The sequence below is a fragment of the Crinia signifera genome, chromosome 5 (assembly GCF_055691185.1).
Source record: "Crinia signifera chromosome 5, ASM5569118v1, whole genome shotgun sequence".
Classification (NCBI taxonomy): domain Eukaryota; kingdom Metazoa; phylum Chordata; class Amphibia; order Anura; family Myobatrachidae; genus Crinia; species Crinia signifera.
In genome coordinates this window covers 127,236,394-127,253,436 of record NC_139221.1, presented here as the reverse complement: position 1 = coordinate 127,253,436, position 17,043 = coordinate 127,236,394, and the positions used below count along the sequence as shown (strand labels likewise).

General features: G+C 45.8%; 1 protein-coding gene across 1 annotated transcript; it reads left to right on the top strand.

Annotated features, from left to right (window-relative positions):
• Positions 1–387: 387 nt before the first annotated feature.
• On the top strand, positions 388–16,611 carry NQO2 (N-ribosyldihydronicotinamide:quinone dehydrogenase 2). The gene is made up of 6 exons (XM_083186276.1): positions 388–1,123; positions 4,412–4,576; positions 9,567–9,697; positions 10,834–10,947; positions 13,761–13,862; positions 14,670–16,611. The coding sequence occupies exons 1-6, from the start codon at positions 1,117–1,119 to the stop codon at positions 14,841–14,843; spliced, it is 693 nt and encodes a 230-aa protein (XP_083042402.1). The 5' UTR covers positions 388–1,116; the 3' UTR covers positions 14,844–16,611.
• The last annotated feature ends 432 nt before the right edge of the window (positions 16,612–17,043 follow it).

Genomic DNA, 17,043 nt, shown 5'->3' with positions numbered 1-17,043 from the left:
ACCCATGTTGCTGCCTCATGCATGGATGTACAGAGTCAAAGAGTTGGCATTGAAGGGGGGGCACAAACATTTTTGTTGCCTCAAAGAAACTTGGATGAAGTTACGCCCTGAACATGCCCATATGCTAAAATCTAAATTATTTAATATAATCCTTATAGTGACAGGGACCACATGGTAACTGAGGGGAGCTAGTGTGCATGTGCGACCTCTGACCCAATTACCATTACCATGCTTCTTAATACTCCATCCTCTGGGCAGTAAGGGAGTGTCCCTGTGTGCATCCACACACCACCACTGCGTGTATCTGCAGATGCGTTCTACAGATGCTGCCTGCATTAACCCACACCAGACTGGATCTTTCTAATATTGCATGTTTATGCATTGTGCTGCATTAGACCGGGGCTGTTTTACTAAATTAATAAACCAATCCCTGGTTTAGCTATCTGTCATGTGGTCTGACCTCCATCACACACCGCTGACACCTATCAACATAGAGTCTGTAAGAAGGCTGATGTTTTAATTCGATTGTGTTTGTTGAATATACCATTTTAACTTCCATTGATTCCATAGGAGTGTTTTCCTAAGGGATTACATAACCTTTAACCTCCACTTTGTGTTTTGCTGAACCTGTGTATTACAAAGGACCGTAAAACACCTCTCTAGCAGAGGAGAAGAAGACTGCTCACAGCTCTAACGTGGATCTCTCTAAATGAAAAATTAATTGCGGCCCATAGAAGCTCTCGGGAAGAGAATGGGAACTAATGTACATAGCCCTTGTTTCCCTGGGGTTGCTTTTCAGCATCAAGTGCAAAACTCTAATCGGAAAGTATGGTATGGTCTCTTTGACAATGGATGAATGACTCAGCCAGCCACATGCTGCCTCCTGCTTTTGTCTACATTCAGTTCTCTATGGGAAATGCTTATATGATACAACTGTGACTGAGCTAGCTTACATGCAGACATGTGCCATATATAGCAAGCTTTTATATGAAGAATCTTTTTTTTGGTTCTAATTTATGATAGCGGGAAAGCATTTTATAATCAGAAGGTGACATATCACATATCACATATCACAATACTCTCCTTCTGTGAAGACATTGAAAAAGAAGATTTGAAATGTCAGGTAAGTAAAGTATAGCTCTTCCTATCATGTACTGTATTATAATTAGTAGTTTAATACTTTTATATAGTCATTTTATAATGCTGAATTATGTGATGATACTGTATCTATTATGACTGTGGCTTTGTGCATTGAGTTGTTCTGGCGTGATGGCAATTGCATTGCCATGCCACTTTGCTCTATTTCTCCTATTGTGTAGGCAAGTACATTTTAATATTCAACAGCTCATTATAAATTACAATAATAGTGTTTTTGTTTTGTTTGTTAAATAACAATTTTTTCATTGAGTTCCACCAAATTAGTAAAATTTAGGAATAATGATATAAAAAAAGGGTACTTGTTTCCTAGCACGGCGCCCGTCGTGGGTGATCACATACCTTAACTTAAGGTATGCGATGACGCAACCACTGATTTTAGGGCTATTTTTAGCCTTTTCCCCGACAATTAAAAAATCGCGTCCATCGCATGCCTTAAGTTAAGGCATGCGATGCGACCAGCACGATTTAACATTGAATGCATTGTATTCAATGTTAAATTCCTACGTAAAATCGGGTCCATTGTATGCCATTATAATGGCATACAATGCGACCGATGCGATGGACCCGATTTTACATAGGGAACAATGTTAAATGGGCCAATGGACCCGATTTTTCACTGTATACCCATCCTGATGGGTAATTTACATGACAAATACCCCCCCATTGTTAACGCCACCCCACGATGAACACCAACCCGAAGAGGTGGCGAGTGCAGCGAGCCCGCGAGGGGCGGCAGTACGCATCCTCCGACCTTTTCATACCTCCACTATCCACGTCGGTGTGGAGTTGATTTTATATAGTGTGGTGAGTACAGCGAGCCACGAGCCCGAACCGTGGCGAGCGCAGCGAGCCCCGTGAGGGGATGCGTAATACCTGTGAAGTAATGCGCGTCCCGTCGCGGGGCTCGCTATGCTTGCCACGCTTTGGGTTTGGTGGCTCGCTGCGCTCGCCACACTATATAAAATCAACTCCACGCCGACGTGGATAGTGGGGGTATGAAAAGGTCGGAGGACGCGCCACACTTCGGGTTGGCGTTCATCGTGGGGTGGCGTTAACAATGGGGGGCCATTTCACCCATCAGGGTGGGGAAACAATGAAAATTGGGGTCTGGGGGGCATTTAACATTGGGGCCAATGTAAAATCGGGTCTCAGGGACCATTTTACATTGGTTCCAATGTAAAAATCGCGTTGATCGCATCACATGCGATTTGGTTGCATGCGATGCAATCAACGCGATTTTTTGGGACCCGATGGATACAATTTCCATCGTTGACGCCGTGCTAGGAAACAAGTACCAAAAAAAGATGGAATGGTAATATTTCGGGGACGAAAAATATTGACACTATTTAAATAAAGAACAACAATTTATTATTCAGCAAATAAAAAATGAATGAATGAGAAGGAGACATAGTTGTCCCTTACCGTTTCATCCATGTACATAGCAAGGCATGTTCTTTAAGATTTTTTTTACATTTTAAGGGTCAGCTCAGGAGATTGTATAATACTTTCTAGACTGACATCTTCTTAAGTGCCAAAGGTTTGCTCTCTCCAAATCATGCATATTCAAAGTCTGAAAGAGACATGCACCTCATTTGATACTCTGTAATAGGGTGTGATTTTTTTCGAATGCGATTTCTGGTGATTTTTTTGGTCAAGGAAATGTGCGAATTTTGATATACGGGGGCCAAAATTGTAGGGGTCCCCCGTATTTCTGAAACCAGCCCCAGGCTCTTGGACCAGTCCTGTTCCAAAAATATGGCAGACAAAAACTGGGGGTCCCTCGTAGTTTGGAACCAGCACCGGGCTCCAACAGCCAGCGGTGTCATGCCACAGCTGGAGGACACTTTTTATATAAGGTCAACCCTGGTGAATTTGACAGAACTGTGCACAGATCTGTGTCTCCAGTCTGAACCTTGTCTATTTGTTTTGCGTTGTTTGGTAACTTTGTCAAAAATCGCACCCTATTACATTTGCGAATTGTATACTTTATAATGGAAAAACATCCGGATTTTTTACACATAACAAAGGGTGCGATTTTTACCGCTAAATGTGCAAATACAATTGCAATTAGAACACTCTTACATTTGCATTTTTTTAAAATGTGCGAATTTGTAAATTTTTTTACCAAAATTTGAAAAAGTGAGAAAATATATTATATAAAGACTCCAGTGGTGTCACTAGGCAGGTGTGTGGGGGGGGGGGGGTGCAGCCCGCACCGGATGTCACCGCTCAATGGGGTGACACCAAAATCAGCCAGACTCACACTCCGCACCCGCCCACCATGGCACCCCACCTCAGTAAGCGTCGCGCACCATGGGCCTGCCCTGTCACTAAGTGCGCAGGAGGCAAAGGAGGCACACACCGCGGCAAGGCGTGCGCCACATACGTCATGTGACGTCTCTGAACGTGACGACTACCGGGAGCAGAGGCAGGTGCAGCGGCAGGACAGTGGCCGGCGGGGCCTGGGCACCAGCCACAAGGCAGCCAGGTATAGTAGGTTGCCCAGGATGCAAAGGAGGAGCTGCGCCCTTGGAAATGCTGGGCTGCAGGCGGCAGCTAGGCCTGGGATTGGCTTTGAAGCTCTGGCTGCCAGATACTGGGTGGACTTTGAGTTGCAGATTATTGCAGACTAAGCAGTCTGGCTCTGCAGTAGGAAAAGCAGAGGATGTGTAGGGATGTCTCCATGTCACCTGCTGTATGGGCAGCGTCGTGTGACCATGCCCCCTTATGATAGGCCACACACCCCATTTTCCCAGCGCACCTCCGGCGTGCACAAACCTCCCGTCTCCAGCTTTCAGATAGTTGGGGGGGGGGGGGGGGTGGTGTGTGACACCATGAGTTACTAGATTGGGTGACACCAACCCCAGTCCTGCCACAGAATTACCCTATTACATTTCACCCTCTGTGCAGGCCGGACATTACTTAAGCCCCAACTACACTAGACTACTAGGTTCACCATCGATATAGTTAACTATATCGATGGTGCAGCTAGTCACACGAAATATAGGTAATCTATACTGTTCCGTGATGTCACTGGGATTGCTTAGAAAATAGCATAAATTTGCTCCGTGTATATGCCACATTGCACCTCCAAGTGGGGTAAATCTTTGGGAAGGTGCTTGTTGAATTAATGAAACATTCCTGTAACACAAAAACAAATATGTTCATTTAAAGACTAAATTAAAGACTGTAACAATTTGTTCTAATGTATATACTGTACTGCTATCTTTTTGTACATTTCTTGTTTTAATAGGCAAAAAGGTTCTGATTGTATATGCCCACCAGGAACCCAAGTCAATGAATGGATCTTTAAAAAATATTGCAGTCGATGTCCTGAGTAAGCTGGGATGCCATGTTGTTGTCTCTGATCTATATGCCATGAAATTTAATGCAGTTACAACCAGAAATGACATCACAGGTAAACATCATCGAGAACCCATGACATTGTAATATTAGGTAAATATAGATTTTGCTACCACATTGCGTAATAAACAATATTAAACACATATAAAACTATTATATTTATCAAGGTGGTCTTTCGTAGACGTATGCATCATTTTATGATGCGTATGAGGTCTACGTAAAAAATATTCCTAAAAGCTTCCCCCCCGCCCCCCCCCCCCCCCCCCCCGAGTTTATCTTGTTGGTTTACATCATCCTCAGATGGGTTGGGATCGTTTGGTATACAGCAAGTTGGTCGACAAGAATTAGGTCGACACCATTAAGTCGACATGGGGAAAGGTCGTCATGGGACATGGTCGACAGCCCAATAGGTCGACACAAGCGTTAGGGCGACACCGTTTTTTTACCCAGATGTCAACACAGTCGACATGGACACAGTTTCCAGTGCACGCATCCCCTCACATTGCTCGCTATGCTTTGGGTACGGTGCCTTACTGCGCTCGGCACACTATTTTATTCTCCCACCACGCTCTAGTGGATGGTATGGCATGAAATACCGCCTGTCGGCACATATCCGCTCAAAAAACAGTGAAAAAGCCCATGTCGACCTTTTGACTGTCGACCTAATGCTTGTGTCGACCTAATGACTTGTCGACCTAGACCCATGTTGACCTAGAACCATGTTGATCTAGAACCATGATAGATGTGTGCACTAAGGAGAAAGAAGGGACTCACTGGTTTTACATTGTGGCTGCTGCCTGGGAGTTCTCTGTAGCCAGATTATAATTTCATAGGGGCCTAGGCAGGATACAGATTAGGGCCCCCACCTCCTATGAACTGCAAAATAGTTGTAAATCAATTGATGATTTCCTTTTATATATATATATATATATATATATATATATATATATAGATAGATAGATAGATAGATAGATAGATAGATATATAATGATGTGTCACAGGATGGCAATCAATGCAGGTAATTGTTAATAGTCCGGTGCCAGGTACATATGAGAAACATGAAAGCACTTACCCCCTCTTACAGGAAAGGATTGGAACCAGCACATGGATATGAAGTGAAAGAAAAAACGTGGTTTATTGTACAAGCATTATTGCACAAAAGACAGCTGTTCACCTGACAGCCGTTTCAACTGCATGGCAGCAGTTTTCATCAGATGATGAAAACTGCTGCCATGCAGTTGAAACGGCTGTCAGGTGAACAGCTGTCTTTTGTGCAATAATATCTATATATATATATCCTTTCATCCTTTCTCTGCTTCTGTTTATGCTCCATTCTGCCTCTCTGTACTTCTTCTGCTATTTATTTATTAGCAGTTTCTTATATACAGTAGTGCACACATATAACGCAGCGCTTTACAGAGAATATTTGAACATTCACATCAGTCCCTGCCCCAGTGGAACTTACAATCTATATTCCCTACCACATGTACACGCACGCACAGATATTCTAGGGTTAATTTGTTGGGAGCCAATTACGCTACCAGTAAATTTTTGGATTGTGGGAGGAAACTGGAGTACCTGGAGGAAACCCACACAAGCACGGGGAGAATATACAAACTCCGCACAGTTAGGGCCATGGTGGGAATCAAACCCATGATGCTATAAAACAGGAGTGCAACACTGACAAGGCTGTTTTACAGTTCTTCAGGAGAGTTTCATGCATTTTCCAAGGTGGCCACTAGGATCCCAACTGAGTGTGCGTGGGAGCTATATTGAGACTTTAGGAGACTCTGTAGTGTGACATGGCAATATACAGAAATCTCCTACTTAGCTCCTGAGAGACCTAGATAATACCTGCCATAGAGCTGTTCCAGCATCCCTGCACCGTTACCTGTTTGCATTATTTACTGAGTGGCTGGGAAGCTGTATGTAATCCCATACAGCTGTATCTGCTATATGTCAATAAACCCACATCACTGGTTAAGCAACTGGGCTGTTCCTAGTTTGTGTCATCCACTGTAGTTTGCTTAAATAAATATCATTTCCAACACCTTCTCTCTCATTGGGCAGGATGTATTCATATACATCGCTGCAAACCCGCCGCAATGCCAGCACATATGTACTAACATATGCGGCTGGCATTGCGGAGCGGTGATGGAGGCCCCCCGCTATACCTGTACCGGGGTGTGCTGGGGGTCTCCGTCACCTCCCAGCCACCTACTGCTCCCCTCACGCCGAGGACAGCTAAGCAGGCTGTCCCCGGCGCCTCCTCCTCCCCCCTGTAGCCGGAAGGACATCCGGCTGCCTTGCTAGGGGGAGGAGGGGTTTACCTTCCGGGGTCCAGGGGGACCTGCAAGAAGGTAAACTGGAGGGAGGGGGGTAGGTGAGGCGGTGGGGTTGCGGCGAAGGTGGCGAAAAGAAGCCCATAGGCTTCTATAGGGTATCGCCACCCAAAGGTGGCGATACCCTACTATGTGTTATCGGTGCGGCCGGGTTTTTAATACATAGGAAAATGCAGTAAAACGGGGGTTTTACCGCATTTTCAGTTTAATACATCTCGCCCATTGTGTCTCTGGCTGTGCGCCCTTCTGCCTCTATTGTAACCATGATGGTTAATAACAATCTGCATGATGAAGTCAATAAATGTATTTGAAGTGAGGCAATGAAAAATTCTTGGTCCTAAAATGGTCTCCACTTAGAAGAGCTGGCCATCGTTAAATGCTCTGTAATTGGATGAAAGAAAACCTATGTTGTGCTGAGTCTTTTTTTCACAATTAATGATTATTAGCAATCACAAATGAACCAGAACAGCAGTAACAATAAAGGAAACAATAAGGGGCAATTTTTTAATAGTAACATAGGGCCAGATGTACTAAGCTTAAAAAGTGATAAAATGTAGAGTGATAAATCACCAGCCAATCAGCTCCAATCTGCCATTTCACAGGCTGTGCAAAAAATGACAGGTGAGAGCTGATTGGTTGATGGCTTATCACTCTCTATTTGATCACTTTGTACATTTGTACATCTCGCCCATATTAACATAAGCGTTGAGATTGAAAAATAAATGAGTCCTACAGTATATATCTACTGCTGCAGTGTAAATGGCCCGGCTGAGGTTACTGCCTATCTGTTATTTTATTTATTTATTTATTAACAGTTTCTTATATAGCGCACACATATTCCCCAGCGCTTTACAGAGAATATTTGATCATTCACATGAGTCCCTGCCCCAGTGGAGCTTACAATCTATATTCCCTACCACATGTACACGCACACACAGACATTCTAGGGTTAATTTGTGGGAGCCAATTAGCCTACAAGTATATTTTTAGATAGTGGGAGCAAACCAGAGTACCTGGAGGAAACCCACGCAAGTACGGGAGAATATACAAACTCTGCACAGTTAGAGCCAGCATGCCTTGCCACAGTTTTGCTACAAGGGAGTGTTAAAACTGTGGCAAGGCATGCTGGGATTTGTAGTTTCACAACATCTGGAGGGCCGCAGTTTGAGGACCCATGCACTAGAGCTGGGGTAGCCAACCCTAGTCCTCGAGAGCTACCAACAGTGCATGTTTTGCAGGTCTCCTCACAGAATCACAAGTGAACTAATTGGCTCCACTTGTGGATCTTTTAAAATGTGTCAGTGATTAATGAGTGCAGCTGTGCAGCAGCTAGGTTGTCTGGAAAATGTGAACTGTTGGTAGCTCTCGAGGGCTAGGGTTGGCTACCACTGCACTAGAGCATTGCCTAGGTCATTATAAATATAGTAAAAAGATGTAACCCCGGTGCAAAACCCTTAAGGCACACCACTTTGCCCAATTTGTAAAAGTTCCACTTACAATACCACCACTCTCTAATCGCTATTCTCCAGCCAATTTTTGATCCAAGTACAATTTTTGCTTCCTAGAGCCAGCTCCCATATTTTGTAGATAAGCCTCATGTGATGCACAGTATCAAAGGCCTTAGAAAAATCTATGTAGACCACATCTACAACGTTGCCCTGGTCTTCATAGAAGCGAATTAAATTAGTTTGACATGACCTGTCCCTCACAAATCCATGCTGGTTCGGGTTCCCACTAACAATTTAGGGCCCTGATTCAGCTTGGCTCTGTATGCAGCAAAGATCCCTTCTTACCTAGCGCTGAAACGCCGCCACGCTGAACATCTACCCACCCATACCTATATATATGTGGCGTGCTGCTCCGATAATGTGACGTCAGCTGTCCACCCCCAGCAGGCATCGGGCAGCCCGCGTACCCATGGGAACACGCAGCATTTTCATGGAGATGCCCATAAAACACTACACATGCGAATATTAACATATATGATATTGGGCGTGAATCAGGCCCCTGGTTCGCTAATGGACAAAAACCATGTGCACTGCAAGGGGGAGGAATGTAACATGTGCAGAGAGAGTTAGATTTTAGTGAGGCGTGTTCAACCGGACATTTACATTTCAGTGTAAAAATAAAGCAGCCTGTAGTTACCCTGCACAGAAACAAAATGACTATCCCAAATCTTACTCTCTCTGCACATGTTACATCTGCCCCACCTGCAGTGAATTAGTAAAATAAATGTGCTGTGCTATCAGGTCTGAATTACTCTCTAAGTACCACAAGGATGTCTTCCTCAAACATTGATAATTTTGTGATAGGTAGACTTAGGGGCCAATTCTGGTTCACACATAGTGAACCGAATTCTGCCCCTGATCCGATGGTTCGGGCTTCCGCATGCACATTTCTACATTCCTGTTATTCATTACATACTCAGATCTGCCTCCAATACAGTCAGACCTGGTGTTCTCATTGCAGTGCCATGCATTGTAATGAAGGACAGAACAAGATCTTGCTCCAATGTCAATTACAATGTCTAGTGAACCAGCAGTCTTGCATGGTCCAGGGTGATGGTAAAATCGTTCCAATCATTGCCAAGATTCCCAGTCCTCTATGGTGTGACAGCTTTAGATTCCTGGACTACAGTTGACATGTTCTACTTGTTTTGCAATACAGATACTTGTTAAAATGTTACCCTCTTTTGCATGACAGGAGACCTCTGTAATCCACAGCACTTCAGTTATGGAGCTGAAACAATGGAAGCTTTTAAGAAAGGCTGTTTATGTGAGGACATTCTTAAGGAACACAAAAAAGTCCATGAAGCTGATCTAGTCATCTTTCAGGTAGAGTGATTTCACTTTTAACATCTCAGAATTATTACTTTGATTTCTATTTTGAAAGATGACTTTGAATATATTCATATAATTTGCATATCAATAATAAATCTCACTCATAAATAGAGACATTGAGGGGTCTAATTAATAAGATGGGAGTTCTATTGCAGATGGGATGTTGCTATATGCAACCAATCAGAATCGAATTCTTATTTCTTTAGCAACTTTTAGAAGACAATAGATAACATCTGATTGGTTGTTGATAGCAACATCCCATCTGAAATAGATCTCCCATTTTAGTAGATAAAACCCTCAGTATCTCCCTTTTAAATACTGTACATATTCAGAAAACTATACCATAAATGTTGGCTCCAGATGTGGAGAACATAAGTCACTGTGAGGACCCCAGGATCTATGTGGCTGCGCAGCACATCTTCAGCCTCTTGCTTAGCACCTTGGTTCCTTCTGAGTTCCATAAATTGCATAGGAGTACACAATAGCAAATGTATAAAAGTGTTAAGGCACATACTGTACACGACTTTGAGCTAAAAGCATGAGCTGTTTTTCAGCTCAAAGCCGCCCAGGGTGTATGCAGGGCCGGTGCCACCACTAGGCAGCATTAGCCATTTGCATGGAGCCCGTCCCCCGTACTGGTCATAGTCAACGTCAATCTGCGGCAGGGGTTGCGCCCGCACCAACCTATATATGTTTAATTGGCATTGTGGTGTGTGGGAGGAGTCGCAGGCAAAAGGCGGAAAAGCTGCCTCTGCCTCTAAAGGGAAAAAAAAACTAGCAACTGGTCTTCAGGGGGTTTCTGGGTACTCAGAAACCCCCTCTGTGTGCACTACTGGCAAGTGCTGTTGGTGCAAACAATTATGGAGTGTTTTGAGCCACAGAAGCATTTGCAGTAACCATGAACATTAATAATAGGCGTGTACTCTACATTGCACGCTGGCTTGCAGAAGGGATGCTGACATTTGCAATATTATTGCTGCATTGAGTTCCCTCCACATCGGGCCTATTGTTCCCCAGAATTTAGGCTATACTGTGTGTGATGAATATAATATTACTTATGTGTGCTTATTTCAAGAAAATATTGCTTAAAAATGCTAAATGTATATCTTGTTTGTGTTCTTTATTTTCAGTTTCCTCTGTATTGGTTCAGTTTCCCTGCTATCATGAAGGGATGGATAGATCGAGTCTTTGTCCAAGGGTTTGCCTTTGATTCATCCGGCTGTTATGATACTGGATTATTTAAGGTGTGTTGGAAAACCAGGAAATATCATATGGGGAAGAGACTTATTGGCTAATGCAGTGCTGAACATGCGAGGAACAAATCTTGCGTAACTTGTACTGTGCATGCCTCACATCACATTGCACAGCGCAAAAAGTACCGTATATATTCGAGTATAAGTCGACCCGAATATAAGCCGAGGCACCTAATTTTACAACAAAAAAACTGGGAAAACGTATTGACTCAAGTGGGACCCTCACTCGAGTATAAGCCGAGGGGGGCTTTTTCGGCATAAAAAATGTTCTGAATAAGTAGGCTTATACTCGAGTATATATGGTATGTGCTGCACATACGTTTGTACTATATTGCATTGCATTGCAAAACATATGCAATGCAATGTGATGTGATGCGATCTAGTCCAAATTGCATACAATAATTGTACTGTGTATGGGCACCTAAAAACATTTCTGCCTGAGTTAAACTGCCTAAGCAAATCTAAATTTATATAAGCAAAAGACAGAAAGCGAGATGCAGCAAGCATCGCAAAAAGCTTGCGATGCTTACCGCTATCCTCCGCATGCATACCGGTGTTTATGAACGCCGCATGCATGAAGTATCCTGCAAAGGACTGCTCTTGCGGTAACAGCTGTCCTTTGCGATGATAGAACTTCTGTGTTCTGCACCTGGAGTCCTATCTGTGCATGGGATGCTGGATCCCTAACAGCAGGGGAGGTGCGAAAGAACCCCATAGGCTTCTATGGGCAAAGCTGGTTTTAAAATCTCATTGCCCACCGCATCCAAGCCCCGGAATGTACCGCATTCTGTGCTTGGTGCATATGGGGGCTGCGGCCAAACCTCCGAAAACGGCATTTGCTGAGGTTTGGCCTCATTTGTTTACTTTCATGCATCTTGCCCAGAATCCCTAACAAGGTATAAGGCACTGAGGTATGAGGTACTTGCAGGGCCACTATCATGATAGCTTAAATATTAACCATCAAGGTGTCTCCATTAGTTTCAAGTATTAAATTGTATTTATCTTTTCCACACAAAGGGGTTTATTTACTAAGATGGGTGTTCTATTAACGATAGGATATTGCCCATAGCAACCAGTCAGAGTTTCCTTCTTATTTATTTAGCACCTTCTAGAACAGGGGTGGCCAACTGGTCAGAGGTAAAGAGCCGAAAAATATCGGTAGTCAAGCTAAAGAGCCGACATCATGCGCGTGCCGAAGGCGCATGCGCCAAAAAAGGGGCGTGGTATATTTTGACCCCTTGGGTGGGTGTGATACAAATATGCCTCCAATAGTGCAGTGTCATAAATACATATGCCCCCAATAGTGCCAGATACACATATGCCCCCCACGGTGCCAGGTATGCACCACACGGTGCCGGGTATGCCCCCACAGTGCCACAAACTGCTATGCCCCCACAGTGCCACAAACTGCTATGCCCCCACAGTGCAAATTTCCCAGCAGCAGCACTCACCGTTGTTGCTGCTGCTGCCAGGCGGGGAGAGGACAGTCTGGTGTCCCCCTGCAGTCCTCCTGTCATGTCACTGATGGGAGGAGAGCACAGCACACCATGTGACTCCTAGTCCTCCCCCCCCTCACTTCCCTGTGACTGGGCCGCCCACCAATTTAAGCTCGCTGGCCGGCTCCTGATTGGCTGCTGGCCCATGAGCTCTGATTGGCACACCGCCCAGTCACAAGGATGCACAGTAAGGGGTAGGAGAGATGCGCGATGCGTGCTCTCCTCCCCTCAGAAGGAGAAGGGATTCAGGGAACTGGCAGCAGGGGGGACTAGGACAGATGGTGGACGGCGGGCAGCAGTGGGAGCAGGAGCCGCACTTTACAAGGGGGAGAGCCGCATGAGGCTCAAGAGCCACAGGTTGGCCACCACTGTTCTAGAAGATAATAAATTGAATCTGATTGGTTGCCCATCTTGGTTGGGACAAAAATGCCTAGTCACGGCTCTGGATATAAGTAGACACCTCCTGCTTGCATCAGTGATCTGATCTCCATCCTAGGATACAGCATCAGATCACCTGCAATACCACCCGCTGGCTGCATGACTCATGGGGTCGCACAATCAGGCCGCTGCCGATCCAACAAAGAGGCCAGGAAATCAAAGTCTTCCAATGGAGATCCTGGCCTTGTCACTCCTCAAACACAGAGGAAACACATCTGTGCTGTGGGAAATGGTGGCTCAGATGACAGCAGACTGTCAATCACTGACATTCTGCAGCCATAGTGAGACTAACGAAGAACCGAACATCTGTACATTATGCTATGTGCAGCCACCACCCACATCTTGCCTGCAGCATACCTCCCAACTTTAGTAGCCTAGTAGGAGGGACGCTGCTGCTGCGCGCCGGAGGAGCGCCGAAATTTTCGGGGCGTGGCCTAATTTGGGGGCGTGGTCTATACTCGCGCCCCCGCAAGGCCACGCCCCCATTTTTCCGCTATGGGGGCTTGACCCAGAGGCTCTGTGAGCCTCTAGCCATGCCCCCAGCCCCCTGGCTGTGGGAATAGACGCTGTGCGCATGGGCACAGCGTTTATTCCCCGCTGCTTAGCAGCTGACAGGGGGGACTCCCAACAGCCCCCCCACACCGCGGGTGGGACAGCGGGACAGGCCCTGACAATCGGGACTGTCCCGATAAAATCGGGACTGTTGGGAGGTATGCTGCAGTACAGGAACATTTATCACCTCAACTCTGCATTGGCTTTAATTAGGGTCAAAGTTGCTTTAAGTAATCATTACAAAAGATGGTACGTGAAAATGTGATGGCTTGTTTCCCTGTAATTGATTACATGCCCTATATTCTATTTGCTGTGCAGGGTAAACTAGCACTGCTCTCATTTACAACTGGGGGAACTGAACAAATGTTCAGTAAAGAAGGCATCAGTGGAGACATCAGATACCTTCTTTGGCCTATCCAAGTAAGTTTTTCTATTCAAGTTAATGCAATAAAACTCTATTTATCACCCCTAGGAGTCAAATTTTGTAAAGAAAAGAAAACCCTGTTAATGTGTGCTCACATGATGGCAGGAATATAGGGGCAGATGTATTAAGCCTTAACAAGAGATAAATGCAAGGATGATGAAGAGATAAACATCCAGCCAATCAGCTCCTTACTGACTTTTTTCAAAAGTGAGTATTTTTTGGATGATTTTGCACTGGAAAATTGCCTGATGTACCCATCTTAAGAATAGGGAAATATATTTAATCTGGCAAATGAGACTCCAAATCCCATATGATTGAATATGCAAGAATTGCTATTCGTAATTTTGTGATTGGAGGTGCTCCCCAAATTCAGAAACACAGTATAAGATACAAATATATTCTCAGTGTCCCCAACAAAGGTCTTCTTTTCTTTTTGTGTATCTATGACTTTTTTCAAACACAGCCTGTAACATGGCAGTGAGCAGGTGATTGGCTGGACGGTTATCTCTCCTTATCACCCTTGCATTTATCTCTTGTTAAGGCTTAATACATCTGCCCCATACTCACTATTTTGGGCTAGGTGTTGATGAGTCATGTCATTGCCCAGAACACTCGGTTTTGTATATACACATATAAAATCACAATTAACTTATTAAATATAGCATATCATTACTAACAATAAGGTTCAGTCATTTTAAAATGACTGTTTCTGATTAGTAATAGTTTGCTATGGACGAAAAGTAAAGACACCTATATTACTAGTAATTTACTAACAGTGTACTTTCTATCTCTTATGTTCTCAGCATGGAATAATGCACTTCTGCGGCTTTGACGTCCTTAACCCTCAAATATCGTATGCACCAGAGTTTGTAAGTGAAGAAAGAAGAAAAGAAATGCTAATGAATTGGGCTCAAAGACTGGAGAACATATGGGATGAAAAACCTATTGAGTGCACACCACCGTGGTACTTCCACTAGGTGCACTGGATTCTGGGCCTGAATCAGAAGTGTCCGCAGTTTTGATTTGCAACTGAACAATGTTGGAGTTGCAGTGTGTATGTGCCACAAGACTGGTGACACTATGCGTTTGGGGAATGTTATGGTGAGATTTGTTGTAAACAGAGAAATGTTGCCGCAGTTTTGGGAGTGTGCTGAATCCAGTGATTATGTGGTCAGATGCAGAGTCACTGGCCTCAGCTGCTTTTTTGTGGAGTATATTCTGAGAAACCACAGAGTCTTCAGATATCCCGATGGTCCATGCAATGTTCCCAATGGTCACCATATGCCGCATCCTCAGATGCATGCAACTTACAGTAGCTGAGAAGCCAGTGGTGGGCTTCATATTAGAATAGACAGCCCCAGCAACATAGAACTTCTCAGATCCGCTGTTTCTGAAAAAGCAGCACCGACCCGGCTTGCCTCTACCTCTGAATCAGGCCCTCTTTGAGACAGAAGCTGGGTATATGAGTTATGCAATAACAGTATTTTATGCCTGTGATTCTCTGCTCACTTACTAGCTACACAACAAAAATTCACTCTGTGATTGGGTGCGCACAACAAACCAAAAGCAGCTTAATAACAATTTAAAGGTGACATTCAATAAACACCTTACACCAGGGCTTGACAAATTTATTTAAAATCTAGGAGCCAGGATGAAAATTTAGGAGTCAGATAAAATAATAAGAGGGAGAGTGCCCGCCCCCAAAATTTGCATGTGCCATAGTGCCCATTACACGTTCTACCAAACACTGGAATGCCAATTACATATAATACCACACGCAGTAATGGTTTTTACATATTATCACACATAAATGGAGCTCACCTACATGCTCATTGCTATGGGTTTTGATGCTTGATGCCAGGGGTAACATGCTCTTTGCCGGGGGTTGCATGCTGGAAGCCATGCAGCCCCACTAGTCCAGCAGCAAGAAGCGGTGGCACTGGTGGGGCTCAACGGTGCCCCGGACAAGTGGAGGTGCGGCTGCAGGGCCGGGGAAAAGACTTGCATCCAATGGGGGACTTTTGGCAGGTGGTGGAGGGGGCTAAGCCCCTGCATGAGAAGTAGGTAGCCACTAGTCTGACAGGAGTGGGAGACGGGTCAGGCACTGCGGGCCGCTGGTGTGACAGGAGGGGAAGACTGTGCCCGGCCACGCTGCCTCTGGTGTGACAGGAGGGGGAGGCGGGGATCAGGCATCACACTGCCACTGCTCTGACAGGAGGGGGAGGCAGGGATCTGGAAATGCAGGGGTCTGGAAATCCAGGGGTTTGGAAATCCGGGCCTTCACGAAGCAGGCAGAACAGCAGAACTATAAACGATTTACTGCTGCTGTGGATCTAATCTGGCCACAGTCCCCTCCTACTGTCACACCAGCCACCTGCAATTCCTGACCCCCGCCTCCTCCTCCTGTAAGAGCAGCGGCAGTGCAGCAGCTGGACAGTCTCCCCCAACTGTCTCACCAGCGCCCGCATTGCCCCTGATCCTTCTACCCCCTCCTGTCACACCAGCCACCCCAGTGTTCCCTTTAAGCTTCCTTTGCAGGGTGCAGTGCCCTGCCCGGATCTTACACTAACACACCCTGCACCTCCGCTGCCCCCTTCTGTTCTGACATTCCTGCTCAGCAACCAAGGTGCTGAAGGCTGCATCTGCAGAATCAACAGTCTGTCTGATCTGTCCCTGCGGACACAGAGCCGCCGGACAGCCGCGCTGCCACCGCTAGTGTGACAGGAGGGGGAGGCGGGGATCGGCTGCCGCTGCTCTGACAGGAGGGGGAGGCGGGGGTCAGAAATTGCAGGCGGCTGGTGTCAAAGGTGTAGGAGACTGTGCCTGCCACCGCTAGTGTGACAGGAGGGGGAGGCGGGGATCGGCCACCGCGCTGCCGCTGCTCTGAAAGGAGGGGGAGGCGGGGGACAGGAACTGCAGGCGGCTGCTGTGAGTGGCGGAGGAGACTGTGCCCAGCCGCGCTGCCGCCGCTAGTGTGACAGGAAGGGGAGGCGGGGATCAGCTACCGCGCTGCCACTGCTCTGAAAGGAGGGGGAGGCGGTGGTCAGGCACTGCGGGCGCTGATGTGACAGGAGGGGGAGACGGGGGTCGGGCTGCCGCTGATCTGACCAGATTCTGCTTCCACCCTCCCTGCAAAACAAATCTGGTCGCCAGGAAGCAGAATCTGGTCGCCGTGGC